This window comes from Ictalurus punctatus, chromosome 2 (assembly GCF_001660625.3).
Source record: "Ictalurus punctatus breed USDA103 chromosome 2, Coco_2.0, whole genome shotgun sequence".
In the NCBI taxonomy this organism is placed as follows: Eukaryota; Metazoa; Chordata; class Actinopteri; order Siluriformes; family Ictaluridae; genus Ictalurus; species Ictalurus punctatus.
Window position 1 is genome coordinate 17,264,036 of NC_030417.2, and position 23,973 is coordinate 17,288,008.

Sequence of the window (23,973 nt, forward strand, 5' to 3'; positions counted from 1 at the left end):
TGTGGTATAAATATTTATTTCCAATGAGGATTATGATACCTTCGCCGGTTACATGAGAAAATGTAATAGGAAAAAAAAACAACACCAAATCAAAACATACATAAAAGATATAGCCAAGTAAAATTATAAGTGTAAAATATAATAAAGTGATTTACAGTGCTAATGTAAAGGAGGAGGAATGATAATTTCTCTCTTCTGCACATAAAACAGAGCAGCACTGTGGATTTTTAAGACAAGATTTTGAAAACATCACAGATTTCTATAATCCAGTTCCAAACGAGTCAAATGAAAGTATGCACCCAATCGGGCTGTTACATTTAAAAACTAACTCTGTGACATTAACATTAATTCACGCTTTTTATTATTATGACATTTGCACAAGAGAAAGCTTTCATCTCTAATTTTTAATCTTATTTCCTGAGGTATTGAAAAACAAAACTGCATGTTAACCCACAGGAGCTGACTGTACACTGTTAAATTTATAGAACCAGCTTTATGGCTTTAGGGCTGATGGAAGAGTGCTGATGTTTCCAGTTTCAGCTCAGAGCTGAGTGATGGTGTGTTACAGGTCTGTGGTGTCGAGAGATGGGTTGTCAAAGGTAAGGCTGGGACTCTGCGAGCCTTTCTTTTTCCCTCTATGAGCCAAAGCTGCATCCAGCGGTTCGATGTATGAAGAGTTGCCGCTATATTCCTCTTCTTCCTCAATCATCTAGCAAAAAGAAAATGCATTCATGAATAGATGGTTTTATCACCTAGCCAACCACTCATCAATCCATCCATCCATCCATTATAGCTAGCTAGTTATCCATTTTCCATCCACCTATTCACCCAACCATTCAGTTGTCCACTTATCCATCCATCCATCCATCCATCTATCAAAGTCAGCAAGTTACCTTTGATCCCTCTGTCCATCCATCCATCCATCCATCATTTACAGCACTATCTACATGCACATTGTGTGTTAGTAAAATGTTACTGTTTTTTATTTTTTGTTTGCTTTACCATCATTGGCATATTGTCCTTGCCAGCCACATTCATGTCCATGTTGTCATCCAGAGAATTCAGGCTACAAACACACAGAGCGAATACACACAATCAGAATCACATAACAGAACAACTTTATTTATTCCTGATGGACTTAGCAGCCAGAAGTGGAGCTGAGGAAGGGCTCGGTTTGTGGCTATAAAAATTAGGTATTTGTGTGTGCGCGCATGTGTGAATATATATATGTATGTGTATATGTATATGTATGTATGTTTGTTTATTATTATATATACATTATGGTTTAAGTAAGTATGAAAATACAGAAAGTGTGGTGTGTGTTGATTGTTACCTCTCTCTGTCTGCACTAGATGCCTCCTCATCAAAGCCTAGGTCTGTGGAAGTATCAATGTTCAGGTTGAGGATTGGATTCGCCCTGCAGAACAAACACCAGCACAAAAAACACGCTTAGCACACAGTCACATCATTATTATGGGGTAAGAATCTTGCTGGCAAAAATCAAGCTGGCTAAATCCAGTGTGTGTGTGTGTGTGTGTGTGTGTGTGTGTGCATGTGTGTACACATGTGAATGTGCGTGCGTGTGTGTCTCACCCCTCTCTGGTGTATTTGTTGGTTCCAGGAACAACAGGCCCATCCTTCTGGTACTCAGTAGCCGCCATGGCTGCCGTGTTCATGGCCTTGGCTGCCTTCAGCTTTGTCTTGTACCTGGAAAAGTGAAATGTAAATAAAATGTTAAACGTCAATTAAAGGTCACATGCAGAAATACCAGTATAACTCCAGCGTGGGCCATAACTGTGCAAAGGATTATATAACAAGGTCTCACTGATGGCATAAATAATGGTAAATAATGATCTAGGACAAACTATTACACACACACACAAAGTCTACTTTTATTTGCTCCTACAAAGGCATTATGGGGGGGGGGGGGGAAGGATGATAGAGTAAATAATCCTCCTTGTTCACATGCATTACACCCACGACTGAAATTAATATGCGCCTTCATCAAGCTGCGGATACTGTAGGACACAAAATATCAGCCCTAATTTAGATCAAATCTCGGGGGGCGTGTCACTCTGTGTAATCACTGACACAACGGTCAATGAATCTACAGTCTGGGCTAGAAAGAAATCAGCCCTAGTCTCTGTGTATATTTCTGCATTGGTGGTGATGTTGTGCTTTGTTCCATTATAGTCCTTAATTTCTAAATATTTGTTAACAGCAAAAATAAATAAATAAATAAATTATGAAACCTTATATTGAAAGACAGGAAGGGTCATAATTTATACCAACCGTCCAGGATGCATTACACTAATGGCATTAGTCAGACGATATTATCCATTTCTCTTTGGAAATCTGAGCATTTGAGGCTCAAAGGCCTTGCTCAAGGGCCCGAAGCGCTAAGCACAACTGAGCAACCACTGCACTGATGAAGGTAATTTTCCCATGAATGTATGATTCCTTACTTTTTCCTAATGCAAATCATTGACGTTGTGGTGACGATCAGGACGATCACGAGCCCTGCCACGAGTCCCACCATGATGAACAACACTGTGTTGTTTTCTTTTGTCGTCTCTATGGTTGCCCTCTGCAAAAGTCATTAACAAGAGTAAATAAACTACAGTCTAGTTCCTGAATAAGTAAAGTTCAAGACACTATTGTAATTTATAATCCACATGTACGTAAGATGGAAAAAAAGCCATGTTCCTGTTTCTTACAATGCCGGTGAGACCAAGCTGCTGCAAGATGACGCCGTACTCTTCATACACGGCCTGCGAGTTCAGGATCCTCCCCACGTCTTCAGAGGTGAGGGCTGTCCCATTCAGGTACACGAAGTACACCTCTAGAATGGTCATCACTTTCCTGGGGGGAAAAAAGGTAAGGCAATGATCAGTATCATACAATGGAATCATGGTGTATTTGATTTGCTTTCGGCAATAACAGTAACATTTTGCTAATATAAATGTAACTCTAAATGGATAAAAAGTATCAGATAAAACTGAGTTGATTGATCATTTAATGTCAATATAAATATATTTGTTTAACACCGAAAAGGAAGAACAATAAAGTTTATTACACATATACTGTAAGTATGACATATACAGGATAACTGCACATATGAACTTTATTTACATTTTCACATGATCCTACCTCTGCGTGGTGTCGCTTGTGTCGGCTGACACTTTAAATATATGCACCATTGCTTTTGTGGCTCCCATCAGGGCCCTGAAAAACATTCCATACCAGCAACATTTTACCTCTTTTTGCTTTACACTTGAAGTGACGGATAATGAGCTGAAGCGTATATGCTGAACAGGCGCTGACTCTGACACTCACTCTCTGATGTATGGGAGGTTTTCGTTCACTTCATCTAATGACGAATCAAATCGGAGGCTGACTTTGTAAGACTTGTCCACCGTGATGAGCTGCAAAAAGAAATAAAAAATATTAATAATATAAAAACAGAAAAACTTGGACATGCAGAATTGCTTGAGTGATTCATTGTACAGAGTGTGTAAGCACTCTTCTCTGTTTTGATGATGATGTAACTGTGCAGGAGCAATTTGCTCTGACATTTTGGCCATGTTACTTGAGATTCACTGTGTGAGGAATTTAGCTGGAAAGATTTAAGCCATCTTTATCACAGACTAACTGTTTTTATCACTGTGTTCGGTAAACAGAAAGATGGCAGACGTCAACACAAAGTCAGAAACTAGACTGAATAAAAACATTTCAATGTGCGCTGGTGAAATATGTTTAAGTCAAGAGCTCAAAGTATATTATTCGCTGTTTTCCAGAATTCAGCCGATTAACCTAGGTTGATGATCCTACTATTAATGGTCCTATCATTAACCCATTTACTAATGGTTAAATTGTGTCATGGCGCTTACCTCCAGTGTCTCATTTGTACTGAGAATGCCATTATTTGCTGCCACAGTCACAAAGTACTTCCCCTGTTGATCAGCTTCTAGGATATTTGTGGACCTGAGAAACAAAACAGCATCATGAACAGATTTGTTCATTTAAATATTCAGGATGGAGCCAGGCAAAGCAAGCTAGTTTGATTTCAGAGCACTTTCAAGAGAAGTATTGGGGAAAAAACGATCCTGGGACAGCAGTGTTAATAAAAATTGCAGCAAAGTTGCTCATAATAATAATAATAATAATAATAATAATAATAATAATAATAATAATAATAATGAAGAACTTTCATGATTATAATGCAAGCACAAAAAATAAGGCATGTGTCGGCAGGGCAGATATATTCACTGAAGTTTTTGTGACCGTTATGCCAAATGGGAGTAATTTTAAAAAAACGGTACTGTTTGAGAAATGTATAAATTTGAGAAATGTATAAATGGCAGGATGGTGTGGTGAGGCAAGTTGTTCCTATAGAAATGTTAATGAGTGCATTATGGTCAATTATTATGGCACTTATATAGCGTATTTCTTTAACCTTAGCGGTTCTACAAAGCACTTTACACTGTTTCTCATTACCCATTCACACACACTCACACACCAATGCCATCAGGAGCAACATGGGATTCAGTGTCTTGTCCAAGGACACTTCGGCATGTGAGCCAGGGATCAAACCGCCAACCCTGCGATTATTGGACAACCTGCTCTACCACATGAGCCACAGCCGCCCGCATTAATAGAAACCTGTGATTTGTCTTTAGTCAGAGCTGTTGTTATAGAAAATTAATCAACACCTTCTAACCAATCAGAATTGAGAATGTGATAGCGGAGTGGTATAACCTTACTTGATAACTCCTCTGTAGTTTCCCTCAGGATCCGGCTGCTCAGTCTCGGCGTCAAAAATGAGCTTTATCGGCTTTGGCTTGTCGTTCGGGTTGGTGCTGGCAAACTCCACTAAAACGACTTGAAACACAATCTCCTTATTGACTCCCGAATCTCTGTCCTTGGCCTTTTGAGAGATAACAACAATATGAAGTTAAAAATTAAAATACATACAGTATACATATATATGCACACAAACACCCTGGTGGTTTATGTCACAAGCCATTACAGAACCTCCCTGATCATTTCTCTAATCATTAGTCATATAGCAAATCCTAAAGGTCTATTTCTAGTTACTGTTTATTATTATAATGTCATACACGAGACTTAAAGTCCGTTCTAAGAAGATAACTTGAATTAGGCATTGGAATGTCTAGGTATATACAGTCGTGCTTCAAAGTTTGTGAACCCTTTATAATATTCTGTATCTACATAAATTTGACCTAAAACATCATCAGATTTTCACACAAGCCATAAAAGTAAACAAAGAGTTACTTAAATAATTGAGACAAAAATATTATACCTGGTAATTTTTGAGAAAATTGAGAAAAATAAGCAGTTAATTTTAAGGTGAAATTAGTCAGGTGTTTTCAATCAGTGGGATGACAATCAGGTGTGAGTGAGCTCCCTGTTTCATTTAAAGAGCATGGATCTATCAAAGTGTGATATTCACAACACATATTTGTGGAAGTGTATCATGAGGACCTCAGAAAAATAGTTGTTGATGCTCATTAAGCTGGAAAAGGTCACAAAACCATCTCTAAAAAGTGTGGACTCCACCAATCCACAGTCAGACTAATGGAGGAAATTCAAAACCATTATTACTCCTCCCCATGAGTGGTTGACCAACAAAGATCACTCCAAGAGCAAGACGTGTAATAGTCCTTGAGGTCGCAAAAGAACCCAGGGTAATGTCTAAGCAAATAAAAGCCTCTCTCGCATGGGCTAATGTTAATGTTCATGATTCTCCCATCAGGAGAACCCTGAACAAAAATGGTGTGCATGGCAGGGTTGCAAAGAGAAAGCCACTGCTCTTCAAAGAACATTTCTGCCCTTCTGCATTTTGCTAACAATCACGTGGACAAGACAGAAGGTTACTGGTAAAATGTTTTGTGGACAGATGAGACCAAAATAGAACTTTTGGTTTAAATGAGAAGTGTTATGTTTGGGGAAAGGAAAACATAGAAAGAACCTTATCCCATCTGTGAAACATGGTGATGGTAGTATCACTACTGGAAATGTTTAGTTGCAGTTATTGCTGCACAAGGGAGTCACACCATTCTCAAAAAAATAAATGACCAAGTATAATATAAGTATAATATTTTTGTCTCATTTGTTTATTTTAATGTAAAATTCTAAATTTAAATGGAAATTAAAAAGCATCAAAAGTACTCACATAAACCCGGGCCACACTCTTGTCTTGGTCAATGTTCTCAGAAATCAGGACTACAAGATGGACGTTTTACATAAATATATGTAACATTTTTTAATACTTTTGCATCTCTTTATGAATTTATTCATTGACTGAGCATTTTTAAAGTATATTGTATAAGATAAGAAGGAAATAGAAATGTAAAACTGTAGTATTTATTAGAAACCATTAGTAATAATTATTGTAACTTTCAAACATGTAATTATGTAATAAATTGAAAATAATAATAATAAAAAACATTTAAATGGGGAACATTAGTTACTGAAGGACTTTTAACATTTCCACAAACTAGAAATACAATGTTACACACTTTGATTACAATCATATATTTTATTTTATTTTTTAAAGATTTACCAAAAAAATCCTGGACTGGGATGAACACTGGTGCATTGTCATTCACGTCAATGATATCAATCATGACAACACCTGAAAGAGATGAAAATATCTGTCAAAAACCAAAAGGAACCTGTGTGATGTACTTGGTAAAGCAAAGGAAAAAATTCAAGTTGCTGAAATTACTGGTTAAAATTTAAGATAAAAAACGAGTCGCATAGTACAACGATGAAAAAAATTACGTAAGCATAACACAGATACCAATAGGAGCTGCACTCTTTGTTTTTGTTTTTTGTTTGTGTGTTGTTTTTTTAAGTTTGCCAAAAAGGTACACTTAGCCCAATTTGATGTTTAAAAAAACAAAACCTGGCAATCCTGGTATTAACTGTCTTTTCTGTCTTTTTTAACTCCTCCCCTTCCATGGGGCAGAACAATTCCTGCACCAATGTGCCTCTATAAATTGGCGTCCCATTTCTGACTTATAGGTGCAATAATAACTCTGTGGTGCTAAATGGGGCAGTGAGCGTAAAGATGATTGCACAACATCTAGAAACTGGTTTATATCTGTCAAATAATCATTTTTTATCATTGGTCAATCGAAAAAAGTATTAAGATTATGAAGGTTTACATATGGAGGCCACTATAACCTGGATAAAATCGTCATGAGCAAATGTTAGTCATTTTGTGTGTATTCCTCACCTTCTGTGCTGTTCCTGCCCTTCTCCGTGTAAAGGTCCACCACTCGAGCCTTCATTTCCACCTGAGTGCACTCCTCGTAATCGATTGTTATACCCTCAGCAGTCACCACAGCCCCGTTGCGCTCAAGAACGAACCACTGCTCCTTACACGGAGCCCATGTGAGGTTGCAGTGGCATGAGGTGGAAACAAGCTCGTAGACCAGCGAGTGGTTCGTGTCCAAGTCGCTCCCTTCAATTTTGCCTATTTCCTTCCCCGCCGGTGTGTTCTCCTCCACCTTCATCGTTATCCCAGTGGGGAAATTTGGCGGCGTGTCATTTACATCTTCCACCACTATATGCACCGTGCACGTAGCAGTATTCCCACTCAGGTCTGTGGCCTCAACCGTCAACTTGTACTTGTTTTCCCTCTCATAGTCCAGCGCGCTATCCGGATCCACCATGATCTTACCTCGGTAGTTTGCACCATCAGGCTCTGACACACACAGGAAGGTGCCTCCGCTGCCAGCTTTAATGCTGAATGATATGCGGTTGTTGTACACGGTTTGATCAGCATCGGTTGCGTACACAAAACCCACAGTGACGCCTGTGGGAGGTACAAGTACAAGATGATTTTTTTTTTTTTTATCCAAAAAGTGGCAGAATTTTTTACATGTTGTCTTGTCTTGCATGCATGTTTCCTCTAGTGAAACAGTTGCAACATGACAATCCATACAGGATTTCGAATAGGTTTTTTTGATTGTTGCGGTCAAAAATGCTTGATGCGTCTTTTTTCAAAATTTGTGATGCAACTTGGAATTTTTTATGCTTCTTTTTTTGCAGAAAACTACTTGAATTGGCAAAATCACAATCGTATGAAATTGTTTTGCATGGTCTTACATAGTGATATTTGTTCGTAAATGAGACCTTTTTGCTGTAGTCATGTTTGACGCATGTGCTTTGGCTGAGTGTACGTTGTTATGACGTCACATGACGCATCTGGGTCCAAATCTGAGGAAAATCTGCAGTAATTTTGAACTATTGCAAGTTTCTCAGAATATTGCAGAATTTGCTTGATTTTGCATTAATTTCTGAAATCCTGGAGGGAATGCCAAGACATATTGCAGTGCTGTAGCAAACACAGAGCAGAGTGATATAAACAATGAAACGTCCCAGTGCGGTATACTAAGAATGCTAAATATAAGCACTCTTGTAACACCGCTCAACTAACTGTCATATAGATGGTGTTATAGTATAAGACTACCATCATGCAGAACTACTTTTAACAGTATTAATTGTATAAACACAAATACACCATACACATTAACTACAGAGCTTTAATAATAATCATTTAACCTGAGTGCGCGCACACGCACACACATAAACTTGCCTCCTTCGCTTTCATTCACATGAAAGGTGTATTCTGATTGCAGGAACACAGGTGAGTTGTCATTTACATCCTGGATTAAAATATAAGATGTGGAATCTTGTATCATCATAGTAATATAATATCATCATCGTGCATTTTTAGATGTAAATCTACAGTATGTACTCTCAAGGGCCTAAACACTCACATCGACGTTGATGATCAATTCGACCGAAGAGGACAGAGCTGGCGTGCCCATGTCTGTGGCTCTCACGTTCAGCTTGATCACGCCATTCAGCTTGATATCAATGTCTTCTCGGTCCAGAGGGCCGTTGCTTGTTATTTTGCCAGTGTTCTCATCGATCGTGAAGTTGCTACTGTATTCACCAGGCACAATGCTGTACTTGATTTCACTGTTGGGAGTACCTGGCTCGTCGTCATCTCGAGCCTAAACAAAGATCCAAACATCATTAAAGCTTTAAAGCTATTTTTACATTTTCTAAAACAAAAATCTAATCTCTAACTACTGCATCTGGGGTGTGTGTGTGATTCTTACAGACTTCTCTGAGTCACTAATACTGGAAGTCTGAGGACATGATTTATTAAAAATTTGTCTGTGTGCAAACTTGTTAACACCAGGAGAAAAAAATGTGTAAGCTGATTTACTAGCATGGTCGAGAGTTTTTCGTGCCTCAGTCAACTTGCAATTCGCAGAATTTCTACTTAAGAGCGTAAAATGCGGGGTGAAGATACAAATACAATAGCTGCATCAAACCTGCGACTTGCTGACATAACCAAACTGCTGGTTTCTTCTTTTGTGATGCTTTACCAGGCTTTTTTAGTCTCTATCAGATATTGCTTGTTTCGGGGGGTTTCTCTCTTCAGTCTCCTCTTCAGGAGGTGAAATGCATCTCAACTGGGTTAAGGTCTGGTGATTGACTTGGCCAGTATAACCTTCCACTTTTCCCCCTGATGAAGTTTGTTGAGTTGGCAGTGTGTTTTGAATCATTGTCTTGCTGCATGATGAAGTTTCTCCCAGTTCATTTGGATGCATTTCTCTGTAAATTGACTAAGAAATGTTCCTGTAAACTTCTGAATTCATTCTGTTGCTCCCTTCATGGGTTACATCATCAATAAAGTTCAGTGAGTCTGTTCCAGAAGCAGTTATGTAAGCCCAAGCCATGACACTACCTCCACCAGGTTTCACAGATGAGCTTGTATAATTTAGCTCATGAGCAGATCCTTTGTTTCTCCACACTTTGGCATTTCCATCACTTTGGTTGCAGTTAATCTTGGTTCCAGAGCTTTTTGTGCCACATTTCTGTATTTCTTTGCCAATTCCAATCTGGCTTTCTGATTATTACTGCGTATTGAGTGATTTGCATCTTATGGTATGGCTTCTATATTTCTGCTCTCGAAGTCTTCTTAAAACAGTTGATTCTGCCCTGTGGAGGTGGTTGGTGATGTCACTGACGTTTATTTATTTATTTATGTATTTATTGGGGGGGGGGGTTGGGGTTCACAGCTCCCACAATATTTCTGTCATCAGCTGCTGTTATTTTCCTTGGCCAACCCATTTGGTGTCTGTTGCTCACTACACCAGTGGTTCCTTCTTTTCCCTACATTCCAAACTGTTGTATTGGCTATGCCCAGTGTTTGTGCAATGACTCTCCTTGATTTTCCCTCTTTTCTCAGCTTCAAAATGGCTTGCATTTCTACCGTAGTCAGCTCTCTTATTTTCATGTTGGCTTATCCGTTTTAACAACAAATGCAGTCTTCACGAAGGCTAAAACCAAGAGTAGGTGTTCTGAACTATTTATTGTTTAAACAATCCATAATTTATGTTTTTAAAAATCTTACCTGGGTAACAAGAAACACCTGTCAGTCTCATGTTACAATATTTTTGGTCGCCTACAAATTGGGTGGTCTGATACAAAATGTGCTTTGTTCTATGTTTTTAACACATCTCTATATAAGTACAAGGAAATAAAAGATGAAATTCTAAACTATCTTTTCATATTCATCTTCTCATATTCATCTCATGTCTTCAGTTTACAGCAAAAACAAATAATTTGGCCTTGCTGTTCCAATAGTAGGGGACTGTATGTCCACAAATTAATATGACTCAATCAAGAGCAAGTCTACCCACAGAAAAAAACCTCAAGGCTCATGGCAAGCTCTGGTTATGGTACGTGGTGAACTTTAACCTTACTGTTTAATGTAGTGTAGTAAAAATATTTACTTATGTGCTATGATCATCCTGACCAGTCTCAAATGCTTTAATGAGAGTGTGTTTGAATGATATTTTCTCTCACAGTGACAGTAGTATCCAGAACTTCATTCTCACGAATGAAGACCTCATATGGATTTCTGAGAAACTGCGGTGTCTGGTCATTTATGTCCTCAATGGAGATCTCCAACACGGTGGTGCCCACATTCCCCACTGAGTCTCGAGCCTGCAGCGTTGCAGAGTATGAGTTCTTGCGCTCGCGGTCCAGCTCTTTTCCATTTTTCACATAAACGGACCCATTGTTTGAGAAGACATCAAAAAGAGGCAGTCTGTGAAAGGCAAGCAAAGGAAAGGAAATAATAAGATGGGATGATTCCCACTAAGGAGACAGTAATGTATTAAAATGGGCTGCTGTTATAGAAAATGAATCAACTCCTAATTCAGAATTCAATGTGGTATAATGGCCTTTTAAATTCATCGTAACATATGAAAATCACCAAGTTCATAATGCCAAGAACTAACACAAGTGGTGGTGTTGTGAAACTTGTTCACTAAATACACACACACATCTGACTGAAAGTAGTAACAGCGAATATGTCATGCTTATAAGGTTATGTAACTGTTACATTACATTTCCAAATTGTGCACCAAGAAGCAAATTATGCACAAAGTGTTACATTTTAAGAATGACAGATTTGATTATTAGGTTGAGACTAATCTGATCGGACACAGAGGTATATCATGTCTGACAAACTGGATCTGAAATACAATGTCTGACACATTTACAGTACATACATGCTATCAGGGAGCAGTTTGTAGGTGAGGAGGCCATTGTCCAGCTCGTCCATGTCTGTCGCCTGAAGGACACAAAAAATTATTTAAAAAAGTTAGTTAAGGCAGATTCACAGACTGAGATTAAGACCAAAGTAAGTGATACCACATCCAAACTAAGACTAAGACCAAATTGAGATTAAGCCTAAACTGATTCCAAGCCCAAACCAAGACTACGTTTTAATTGAGACTAAAGCCCTGTTCACACCAGGACGATTTTTTCAGCGCGAAAAACGGTCTGTTTAACGCACCAGTGGCTGTCATTCAGCACATTCACACCCAGGCATAAAACACATGGAGTCAAAGCGTCAAATGTTTTTAACGTCGAAAGGTGTTTTTTTTTTGACGCGCCACATTAAAAACTGGCCGACCAATGAGATTTGCGCTTTTGTTCACGTGCCTGGAGCTGCTGAAGTTACATAAAAGTACGACTTGATGGCGCTCGAGTACAAAACTGTCTTACTGATGAAGAAGAAGCCGAAACAAGAAGACGAAGAAGATGCAAGAACCCACCATTTTAGTGAGAGTGCATAAGTGACATACCCGAAATAAATGCTCAGTGCTAATAAATCCTTCTGCCTACACACATAAACAAGGTGTCCTTTGAAAGCACCAGATTCAGAATTACACACTAAACACTATATAAGTGTATTTATTACGTTGTGGCTATTTTTTTTTTTTTGACGACACTGAAATGCGAGCATATATTCTAAGTGATCCATTTGATTCTTTCAGTGTTGTTTTCTACAGTAAATTGCATTGTTTGTCTCTTCCCTGCAAATGATAATCTGCTGATTGATAGTCAATTGTATTTAATTTACACCTGGCATATATATGCATATAAGTATTCTTGACCTCTTTTTCAAATAGCTAAGTGCCCCATTACTGTGTTGTTGTATTATCATATTGATCACAAAAAAACAGATTACTCATAGTCAACACTGCATCAGTTTGCAGGAACATTAACATTTTTGGGCACAATAGTTGCCTTAAACCCCAACCAAAAAAAAAAAAAGATTACTTATTTAAAAGAGTATACTGTTTAAAATGAGATCTTTAAGGATTTAAAGAAGTATTTGTTGCAGTGGCCAAAATCACCAAAGACCTTACGTTTCACAAAAGTGTATATGTGCTTTAGCGAGTTTGCAAAAAGTGTGTGAACAGCTTAAAGTAAATACTGGCTGTCTTCTTCTTCTCAGTGAAAAGCCGGTGTCAGAAACGGAAGGTTGTGCAGCGCCAATTTGTGTACCGGGGTATTTATGCTTTTCAATAAGCGCCATCTAATGTCAGGAAGTGAATTTATACTTTCATTCAGCGCGTCGCTCGGGTTTAACGCCTGGGTGTGAACACAAAAAACGGGTTGTAAAATGGACTGTTTAACACGCTACGAAAAACATCCCGGTGTGAACAGGCCACAAGAGACCAAACCCAAATTGAGACTAAGCCCAAACTGAGATTAAGCCTAAACTGATTCCAAGCTCAAACAAAGACTAGGTTTTAATTGAGACTAAGAAACCAAACCCAAACTGAGAACTGAAACTAAGCCCAAACTGGGACTAAACCCAAACTGGGACTAAGTTCAAACTGATACCAAGCCCAAACTGAGACTGAACCCAAACTGAGACTAAACCCAAACTGACAGCAAACCTAATCTGGCACTACACCCAAACTTATACTAGCCCAAACTAAGACTAACCTAAACTGAGACAGAGCTCAAACATTAAGCCAAAATGTGTAGTAATCCAACCTGAGACTAAACCTAAACTGGGACCAGTCTTAAACTGGCACTAAACCCAAACTGAGACTAAGCTCACACCGGGACTAAACCCAAATTGGTACTAAGCCCGAACTTTTAGTAATCCAAACTGAGACTGTGCTCAAACCAGGACTAAACCCAAACTGGTACTAAGCCCAAACTGAGACCAAGCCCAAATTTATAGTACATCAAACTGAGACTAAATTAGGCTAAACCCTACACATACCGTAATGGTTTCCAAGATGATGCCATTTTTGCAGTGCTCTGGAACAGCTAAATTATAAGCATCTTTTTCAAATACTGGGATGTTATCATTGATGTCGTTGACTTTAATGGTGACTGTAGCTGTCGACACAAACTCAGGTTTGCTGGCATCTGTGGCCACCACCTGAATAAACCAAAGCATCCCTTTCAGTTCCTAATCAGTGAATTTCAATCTTGTAAGACTTGTAGAAAGCATGCTAGACAGATATGAGTGCTAGATAAATGCTATTGTTAATGTAGATAATGTTACATTTTATTTCATTACACAATAATTGGAATTTTATATTTATTAACCAACTTGCTGACTTTTTTGTTTGTAAACTATCTAGAAGATAAATGGGTAGAAGATAGGATCCCTGAGCTATCACCACCATAATACTGCTTGACAAAGTCTGTTTCCTAGCAACAATAAAACAAAAACTGTAAACAGTTATAAGTGAATACACTTATAACGCTTTACAACAAATTCTATATCATGCTGCTCTAATCCACTGCACATGTTTACACTTCCACCTGCACAGTCATGGTTTTGGTTTTCTCGTAGTCGACAGCAGCTGGGTTTTTGATCAGGATCAGCACAGCTCGTTCCGACATGTCATTTATAGGTGAGACAGAAAACGCATCCTTATTCGGTCCCTCAAGGCGGAGCAGGAAACGGCTGTTCTCGCCCTGAAACCATAATATAAAAATCTAATAAAAAAAAAAATAATTGTATCCAAGTACTTCTGAACATTTAGCTAGAATCAGTGCCATTAAGTGTTTCAGTTATGCATTATATTACAAAGGGCACCCATATACAAAGAATGTTAGTGGATCTGAACCAAAACGTTGATATTAATAGCTGTCCCATTCCATCTCATATTTCCATTAATCATCATTCGGATGAGGATAGGTTTTGTAGAGTGCTTTAAACCAAATTACATTTGTATTGCTTTAGGTAGTCTGGGTTACTGGTACATCCTGCAGTCTGTTCTTATAAGACTGAAAATGAGCTTCATCTCACCGCATCTTTATCTTTGACAATCATGTTTAATCCTGTGATGGACAGACCGACAGATGCATGCTCGTCCACTTCGCCGCTGAAGTCGTTTGTCTGTATGCACTCTGTCCCTGCGCAGTTGTAAAACATCGGCGGTTGGTCATTCACATCATCAATCTGGATATCGAGCGTAGATGTGGTGCTCGCATGGATGCCATTCACATTCAAGCCAGCTTCAGTGGCCTTGGAAAAATATAAAGAGTGTAAGGAATTGAGTGGAGTAACACAACCACTGAGCTAAATTCATTAATTTAAATACAAATAAATTGTTCTAACTCATTAGAATTCCTGCAATGTTTAAGACATTAAACATTGACTGGTTGCAAGAGTAGCGGTAGTCTATGAGTTCAAACCCCAGCACTGCCAAGCTGCAATTGCTGGGCCTTTGACCAAGGCCCTTAACCCACAACTGTTCAGTTGTATAAATGAGATAAATGTAAGTCACTCTGGATAAGGGCATCTGCCAAATGCCCTAAACGTAATGTGTCTTCTATGACAGTTATTTTTAGTATTATTAATGTAGTTATTATTGTTATCATTGTTGTTAATGTTATTGTTGTTGTTGTTGTTGATAGCTATGATCAAGACACACTTTTAAACATTAAAAGCTTATAAATCATAGTGAACAGTGAATAAATGTAAAGCACTGCAGCTACAGTGGTGTTTATATACAGTGGGTATGACTGTTACCTTCACAATGAGTCTCACAGAAGCACCACTACTGTCCAGTAAGGCCTCACGGTCAATTTCAGCCATGACAGAAACAACACCAGTATCGGAGTCTATTTGGAACAGACCGTTCACACTGGAGTCTGTGGAAAAAAAAAAAAAAGAAAAAAAGAAAAGTTTTTAGTTCCCAATCTACTCTGCAAACAGAACGCAAATCTCAATGCTCATTATTATTATTATTATTATTATTATTATTATTATTATTACAAAAAATAGTGTTATTTTGTTACTCTAATATCTACAACCTCTCTGTCTCTGCAACCTATTCCTTACACCCTGTACCACTATGCCATCTGCCACCGATAAAAAACATAAATTGTTTATAACTAAGTTTCAAAAAGAGTTGTTTATATACTAAAGTTAAAATTATTTCACCATCAATGGTGTAACTGATGGCGTAGTTGATCCCTGTGTCTGGATCTCTGGCTACAGCCTTGAACACAGATGTTCCCTGGAAAAGGAAAATAATCACATTCTCTGCTTGTGACATAAACGGGTTTAAAAGCACAATTATTTATATTTATATAGTTTGTAAACAAAATTCCATCTTCAATATAGAAAAAAAAACTTGCTAATAATGCACAAGGACAAAAGGTTCAGACAACAGCACATGCATTCATGAAAAAACAAAACAAAACAATGCAGAGTAGTTAATTTACAATGAAATAAAATCTATACTGGTTTACATATTTTAGACCCTTAACAATAAAAGCAAAGCTAGCAAACTAAAAAAGTAGATTGAAGAACATCTATCAAATTCTGTGTATCCATTTACAAGCACTAACAGAAAAAATTGTGATACGTACAATCGGCGAATGCTCCTTCACAAGAGCTGTGTTTGGGAGATTTAGGAACTGAGGATCGATATCTGCTACATCAACTATTGTGATGAAGGCAGTGATGTTGGAGGACTGAACGTAGTTGGGATTTTCGTAAAGTGGTCCACCGCCATCCTGAAATGATAAACAAGTCAATACTTAAGGAGCTGGATTAACATGATGTCTATATGCTAACCTGATAGTGAGACTTTTTATGCTAAAAACCTAACTAGTAGATATCTGTCACCAGAATTAGTGCAGAACTCCAGTTCCCAGAATGCCCTGTGAATAACAAACATGGCCACCACAGACTGCAATTCCCATCACTCGCTCACTTACAAGCCACCTGACTTCTAATCATGCACATCTGTTCCCAATCACACACACACACACACACACACACACACACACACACACACACACACACCTATATAAACAGTCTATAGCCATTCAGCCAGTTGCAAAGACTGACTTTTGTTTTAGGCCAAGCTTTTACTTTAACTAGATGACTTCATTTGTGCATTGTGCCAGTGATTAGGCAAAAATGTCTAGAAAAATACATTACTTCTTACCAAAGTTTGTGCATGGAAAAAGAAAAAACACAACTAGTATTTTTACAAACTCTTGATTGAGACCATGATCATATTTAGCAAGGCTAAAGACCACGCCAAATCAAAACTACAAATGTCAATAAGCATGAAACAGGAGATGCACTATTTTTGGTTTAGAAAGCTTGCCAGAAAGGTTCACACAGGGCACTGGGTTGAGTTATATTTTGGGCAATAGAACCAACTTGATTTGTTAGAAAATATAATGGGCAGGTGCAAACAAAAAAAAAGGGTAGTTAGTGATAGGGTTAAAAAATGCTTCTGGTTTATATCATATCCACTTCATGTTTATATTTAAATACAGACACACATTTCTGGAGCTAAGCAGATACAGATACGGGCAGCATGCTATACCACTGATTTTCATCGATAATTAACTCCTCAGAAGCTTATGAGTGTTTGTTCTTCAGTTAAAGAGTGGTCCACCTACATACTCTTTAGAAACCAACAAAAGCACATTCTGCACAGAAAAGTCCATCCATGTCAAACTGGAGCAAACCATCTCGTCTTGTACTTTTACTTGCAGCAGTGTCCTAACATCTTTACCCAGATTGCTTCTTCAAATGTGTGACCACAATGCATGTTATTCAGTAAAACTCTTGAAACACTTGGACAAAATGTCATGCGTGGATGAAGATGGACTCACAGATGCAGCAAGCAGTAGCTGATAAAATGTGCTCTTCTCTGTGAAATTTAGTGCCTCGTTCAACACAACATCTCCTTTGTCTCTTGAGATAGAGAACATGGTGAGTCCTTCAACTGGGATGGCCTAACACACAAAGACATAAAAAGCATTATTGATCAGAATCACTATGTTAAATTATTGCTTCAAACTGTTTCCTCCATTCAATTCCACTTTAAATCTGAGTGCGATAAACTCAACTCAAAATCTGCACACTTAGAAGCAAAAACCCCCTAAAGATTCTTATTGTTTATTATTTTTTGGAGGAACCCTTAAAGCTTCTATGTAGACCTCTACAACAGAGGGTTTCCTGTCAGAGAGGGTCCCATGTAGGTTCTTCAATTTGTTTCTTTTGGGAGGAACCCTTAAAACCTACAACAGTGTATTCCACTGTCAGATAATGCCCCAAGTAGTTTCTTTAGTTTGTTAATTTCTGGAGGAAACCTTAACACTTTGGTGTAGACTTCTATGTTGACCGGAATGTTTCCTGTCAGAGAGGATTCCATTTATATCCATATCTTCAGCTTGGTTATTTTGAGAGGAACGCTTAAAACATCTATGTAGACCTATTCACCAGAGTATTTCCCTATCGGAAAGGGTTCCAAATAGGTTCTTAGGTTTGTTCATTTCTGGAGGAACCCTTACAACTTTCATGTAGATTCCAAATACATTATTTGGGTTGTTCCTTTCTTGAGGAACTCTTCAATGTTGACCCTAATGTTTCCTGTCAAAGAGGGGTCTTTGGTTTGCTATTTTCCAAGGCACCTTTAAAGCTTCTATGTAGATCCCTACAACAGAAGTGTTTCCCTATCAGAGAAGGTTCCAAATAGAACATTAGAAGGTTGAGAATCCTTAACAAAGACCCTTTAAGGAAACTCTTTTTTTTTTTTTTACATTTTAACTTCTTTAAGTGATCTTTAAGTCTCGAGAAGAAGCTCTCCAACATCTTATTCCTTTTAACTAAAGAGCCACATATAGAGGAACATACCTGATTGATTGTGTATGAGACTATCCCGGCTGAGCCTTCATCAGGATCCGACGCTGTCACTTTCAACACTGTAGCGCCCACAGGGGTGTTCTGTTAGTGGACACATTAAGAAGAAAAACACAGATTTGTTCAATATATTTTGGTCATATGCAAAGTATTTTGTTCGTAAACAAATTACACTGCCTCTGTTTGTTCTCCCAAAACTTACAATCTATCTCAGGTTCTTTGTGTGTGTGTGTGTGTGTGTGTGTGTGTGAATGTATGATTGTACGTGCTCATTTTTTCACCCACCTCTGGCACTTTTATGTTGTACGGTGCATTTTCGAACCTTGGTGCGTTGTCATTTGCGTCTAGCACCACAATGTTAACAGGTTTTGATGTCTGAAAACAAAAACTTTAATATTACAGAGTGATGTTTCAAGAACAACCTGAGCTGATTTCCACATTGCATGAATCAAACCTACCGCATCAAGAATCCCATCGCTAACAATGACATTTACTGTAAAGAAGTCTTCAGTCTGAGGGAAGCAAAAAAAATCAACAGGTGAACTTTTGCCCTTTAACTGTACCAATAACAACTGAATATATGTGGGTTTTTTTGTTACTGTTATTGTTTTTTTTTTTTAAGAAAATATTCTTTAAGCTAAAATCACCTCTCGGTCGAGTGGAGTTTTGATGTAGACATCACCAGTATTTTCAGACACAGTGAAGTGATTATTGTCTCCAGTGATCCGATAGGTAAGAGGGTCATTGTCTAGATCATATGCTTTGATTTTAAATGCGAACTGACCTGTGGAGAAATTGTCCGTTTTTAGTTCATAACGGGCATCACGACATATGATGTGGATACATTGTTACAAATTTTGTTTTTGTTGCATAGAGACAAAATCAGATGTAGACTATCACATGACCTGTATCTGTAGACAAGCTGTTTGCTCATACTGTACCTGGACGTAGATCTTCCATCAATTCCACTACAGACATATCAATGACAGGAACATTCTGACTGTAGCCTAGGGAAAAATCAAAACCTGAGTTATTACAAGAATAGTTTCAGAGATACATAACATTACAATTTTAGAGGGTAATTTTCTTATATATTATTTTACCAGGAAATGACATATCCCGGTGTACACATTCATTTTTTCCCCTGCTTTCTACATAGTGACCTATATTTTAAAATCTTTTAGAACGCATTAGTGTTAAATTCTAGAATCTGATTAGCTGGAAAGTGTTGATTAACTTTCTATAACAGCAACTCTGACAGTATTTCCATCTGTAAGGCAAATCACAGCTTTATATTAATGTGCTCCCTAGAATACGTTATCATTTCTATAGTAACAGCTCATACATAGGGAACTGCAAACCTGGCTCTCTATAAAATGGATTTTTGTAAATGTATGTAATTGTTGATATAATGACATTTGCTGTAGGGAGTTGTTTATTTATCATTTTTGGAAGGAGTCTCCAGTGTCAAAGGTAGAGCTGTAACATTAAGTTTTCCATTAAGTCTTCAGGACAGAAGAATTTGTGCTTTGTGGTTTTTTGGCAACATGAATGATTACAACATTTACACTGATCACAACAGTAAATGTAACCTAAATGGATGAAAAGTATGACGTGTCATTCTTTAATTCAAAAAAATGTAATTGTAAAGTTTGCTGAGGTATAAGAGGAGTAAAACACTTCAGGATGTGCTGTTATAGGAAAATAATCAACTTTGGTATGGTAACAGTAACTCTGACTGTATAACACTGTAGGTTTATTTTATACCTTATATAGCAAATACACACTTGGAAATAATGTTTTTTTTTGGGTGTGACATCATTACCTATATCAGTATCTACAGGTTTGTCCTGTATTGGTACAATATCTGCCAACACTGTCAGTAATAAACAAAATTTTTCCGCTTATGTTTTGACCACGTGTACATTATAATGAATTATTGGCTTTTGTATCACTATATTGCTCAGATAATAGTCTGGACTTTGAACTCTTGCAGTGTAGCAACCATATATCAGTGTATCACTGCATCTAATTTACATGTCAGTTAGATACTTACAGGTGGCAAAGAGAGTTAAGAGCAGAAGTAATATATTCCCCATTCTCCTGCCCTCCACCTGTCAAAGGAAAAAAACAATAACAAAAAAACATTAATAAAGTAGGTTTGTAATATATGTTATAGTAAATTGGCTCCAACACTTCCACCCTTATGCTGGTCTCAAAACAGTTAATAACAATACACTATGTGTGATAAGATACATATTGTATCTTATATGATGAATGTTCAGACCCATTTTTTTTCTTGGAAGTATTGTATTGTTTTAAATCAGCTTTACTATATGTATGGTGTGCTGGGAAAACCCTTCACATGGTGAAATTTGGATATTTTCTCCTATACACGACAAGGAGTCAAATGAAAACTGTTTTTTTTAAAAATTGTAAATAGGTGTTGTTCTCCAATCTCCATTTGTTCAGTGCGACTGTTCCAGCACTTAAATGTATGGATTCCTCTGGGGGGGGGGGGGGGGGGGGGGGTTCTATTCAAATTCTATTGAATTTATGGCATGACTAAGGTTTTCATTTGACAACAAACAGATATTTTAAAATCTGGTTACGGCCCAAAAGTGAAAAAGGAGAAAATTACATTCAGATGGCAGCACAATAGCATCACAGACATTTTGTCAGCCGGTTATCTGTATTATGTCTGTGTTTCTACGACACGTATCTATCCAATAACTTGATCAAATCATGGCATTCACTGTGTAAGGAAATCACACATAGCTATTGAGGTTTGAGTTATCTTTATACAGACTGACTGTCTTTTTTTTTTTTTTAAGCATTGTATTTGCTAAACTGGCTCCTTAAATTCTGTGATCTATGCAGGAAGATAGGCAAGTAAATAAAAACACTTCTGTTTTGTTTTGGTGACAAATATTTATGGTTTGTTAAAGTAGAGGTGTCAAAATATATGACAGACAGCCAAAACTCGATTTTCGTTCCAGAATTCAGCAACAGTGACATCCGATGGGTTTTCACAGGTCGCAGCATGCTGTATAGAATTATAATCTGCTGCTTCATTCTGTATCACCTTTGGACTGTGATTATAACACAAGCCAATGAGGAAGAAAATGATTATAAAAGGCACATGAATCATCAAGCATTTCCTATTAGTTGAATACCAAAGTTAGTATCCCCCTTGGTTTCTGAGTGGGAAAAATGTACCACTATTTTCCAGCTCCTATACAAATCAGAATCGTTCATTTAATGGTGTTTTCTCACTTTATAAACCTTTTTACAACCGCACATTTTAACTATTCAATTATTCAAGCGTTTACGGTCTGGAAAGCATTTCAGAACAGGTCAAACAAATGAGGCACGATGTACGTAAAAAAGCAGTATATAGCACATATGTGGTACATTTATTTAGTCAGTTAGTGCATTTACATTTGTACATATTTTACAAATATGTTTTATATGTTTTATAATACATTCTCTATTATATACCGTTGTATAATTTGTACTGTTGTGCGTCTATGAATGTGCCAAATTAAGGTATCTAATCATTTAAAACACTAAATGCGGTTTTGCTTAGTTATTAGAAATTAGCTGAAAACCTGAAAAATATTGGCCTTTTTCAGCTCTAAAGAGAGTTTTTAAAAAAAAAAAAAAGATTCAGAAAGATTTAGAAAATTAAAGAGAGGGACACACACAAACACACAAAGACACAACCAAAGAGTGGGTGAAAAACAACCCTTTACATACAGTAAATTGTACAAACTCACATTTACATTACATTTAGAAACACCATTTAAAATCATTCATCATAATGTCCTAACATTCCGTTTGGACCAGTTAAGAGCAATACAGTAACCAGGATCAAAGTTTCAGTGAGGTTTACAGTGCATCAATTACTAAATCTACTAACAACCATCATGTTACAAGACAGCCTAAATTTTCAGGATTTCGGCTTCCAAAAGCAGGAAATTTGACTATATCTCAGAGATTTTTCTGTTTCTCTACATATATATATATATATATATATATATATATATATATATATATATATATATATATATATATATATATATATATATATATAAAATAACAGTGAATTGACTTAATATAAAAATGGTACGAGGTCCTTCACAAGAATCTACCATTTATTTTATCTGCTTGTTGAACCTCCAAATTGATGTCACTATTTCTTGCAGAGATTTAACATTGAATATTTTTCCTGATTTCATGTTAGAGAACAATGCATGAGAGATTTTACCATTAATAAATAGTCTATTTATCTTCAACTGAAATGTTCATGATTTTGTATATTATAACCTATTATAACCTTTAAAATGATTAAAATTAAACCTCATATATATATATATATATATATATATATATATATATATATATATATATATATATATATATATATATATATATATATATATATATATATATATGAGAAAAAAACTAAAACCAAAACCATTAGCTAGTTTCCTCATAGCTAGTTAAAGCCAAGGCTCGGCCTTTGACTTTTCAGGAAGCAATATAAGTTTTGGATATAAACATAATGAATTTGAAATCTAACATTTCTATGGTCGTATAATGCATGGGCAGGAGCACTGTTGTTTCAAATGAGGTCTTTGAAATGACAAGGTTATATATGACCTTTGCACTTTTGGGAAACTCAAGCTTATATGATGCGGAAGAAGATTAAAAACGATAAAAGATTTAAAACTTTTGCTATATTTTGTATACGGATCCTGTGAAATGAAGGCACAGAGTCCCACTATACTCCTAACTGTGTGAGAATATGTACATATGCACAATATATTCTTAGTACGTCTTTATTTAGAGTAATATGTTCTGTATATGTTTTGTATATATGTTTTGTGCTGTACCATGTTTGTAATTTTGGGAAAATCAGCACTATATTTGTCAAATTAAACGAACAAAGAAGCAGATCTCATTTAAGATCGGCAAAACAAGTGATCTCATTAAAAAAGACCAGAGAGATTCATTTGTACTAATTGTACTAATAACTTTATATGAGATTTTAATTTCATGTTAGAATTGTAAGATTTCTGAAACGACAAAAAAGTCGTAGTGAGATTATCTCATTTCATTCTCATTTGTTCATATTACTAAATAATATAGCTCTCATAAAACATGGCTCACCTTCCCCATTCTTGTCGATGATGCTGTTCTGATAGAAGTCTTCTCTTGAGTGATGTGAAACTGTGACCATGGGGAGACCTTTGCCTGGTACCAGCCCTGTAGATTACTGTCTTGCTGTTGTAAACGTGAATCATTAACGCAGTGTGAGTGGAAATCAACACTACTACTGAGCTCACCTGACAATACAGAGCACAATGCTGTGGTCTGGGGATCTGAATGAATGCTACATCAAAAGATGTACA

At 37.0% G+C, this 23,973-nt stretch overlaps 1 protein-coding gene across 1 annotated transcript; it reads right to left on the reverse strand.

Moving 5' to 3' along the window:
* On the reverse strand, positions 1 to 23,824 carry cdhr2 (cadherin related family member 2). The gene is made up of 31 exons (XM_017462283.3): positions 23,732 to 23,824; positions 20,613 to 20,670; positions 19,498 to 19,563; positions 19,204 to 19,340; positions 19,015 to 19,068; positions 18,842 to 18,931; positions 18,551 to 18,640; positions 17,527 to 17,649; positions 16,261 to 16,407; positions 15,830 to 15,905; positions 15,416 to 15,537; positions 14,690 to 14,908; positions 14,200 to 14,355; positions 13,649 to 13,810; positions 11,631 to 11,692; positions 10,921 to 11,164; positions 8,814 to 9,053; positions 8,630 to 8,699; positions 7,265 to 7,846; positions 6,587 to 6,658; positions 6,197 to 6,246; positions 4,764 to 4,927; positions 3,891 to 3,984; positions 3,337 to 3,425; positions 3,151 to 3,225; positions 2,718 to 2,862; positions 2,466 to 2,587; positions 1,594 to 1,707; positions 1,334 to 1,417; positions 1,003 to 1,066; positions 1 to 709 (listed from the first exon to the last, which is right to left on the reverse strand). The coding sequence occupies exons 1-31, from the start codon at positions 23,738 to 23,740 to the stop codon at positions 563 to 565; spliced, it is 3,927 nt and encodes a 1,308-aa protein (XP_017317772.1). The 5' UTR covers positions 23,741 to 23,824; the 3' UTR covers positions 1 to 562.
* Positions 23,825 to 23,973: the final 149 nt, after the last annotated feature.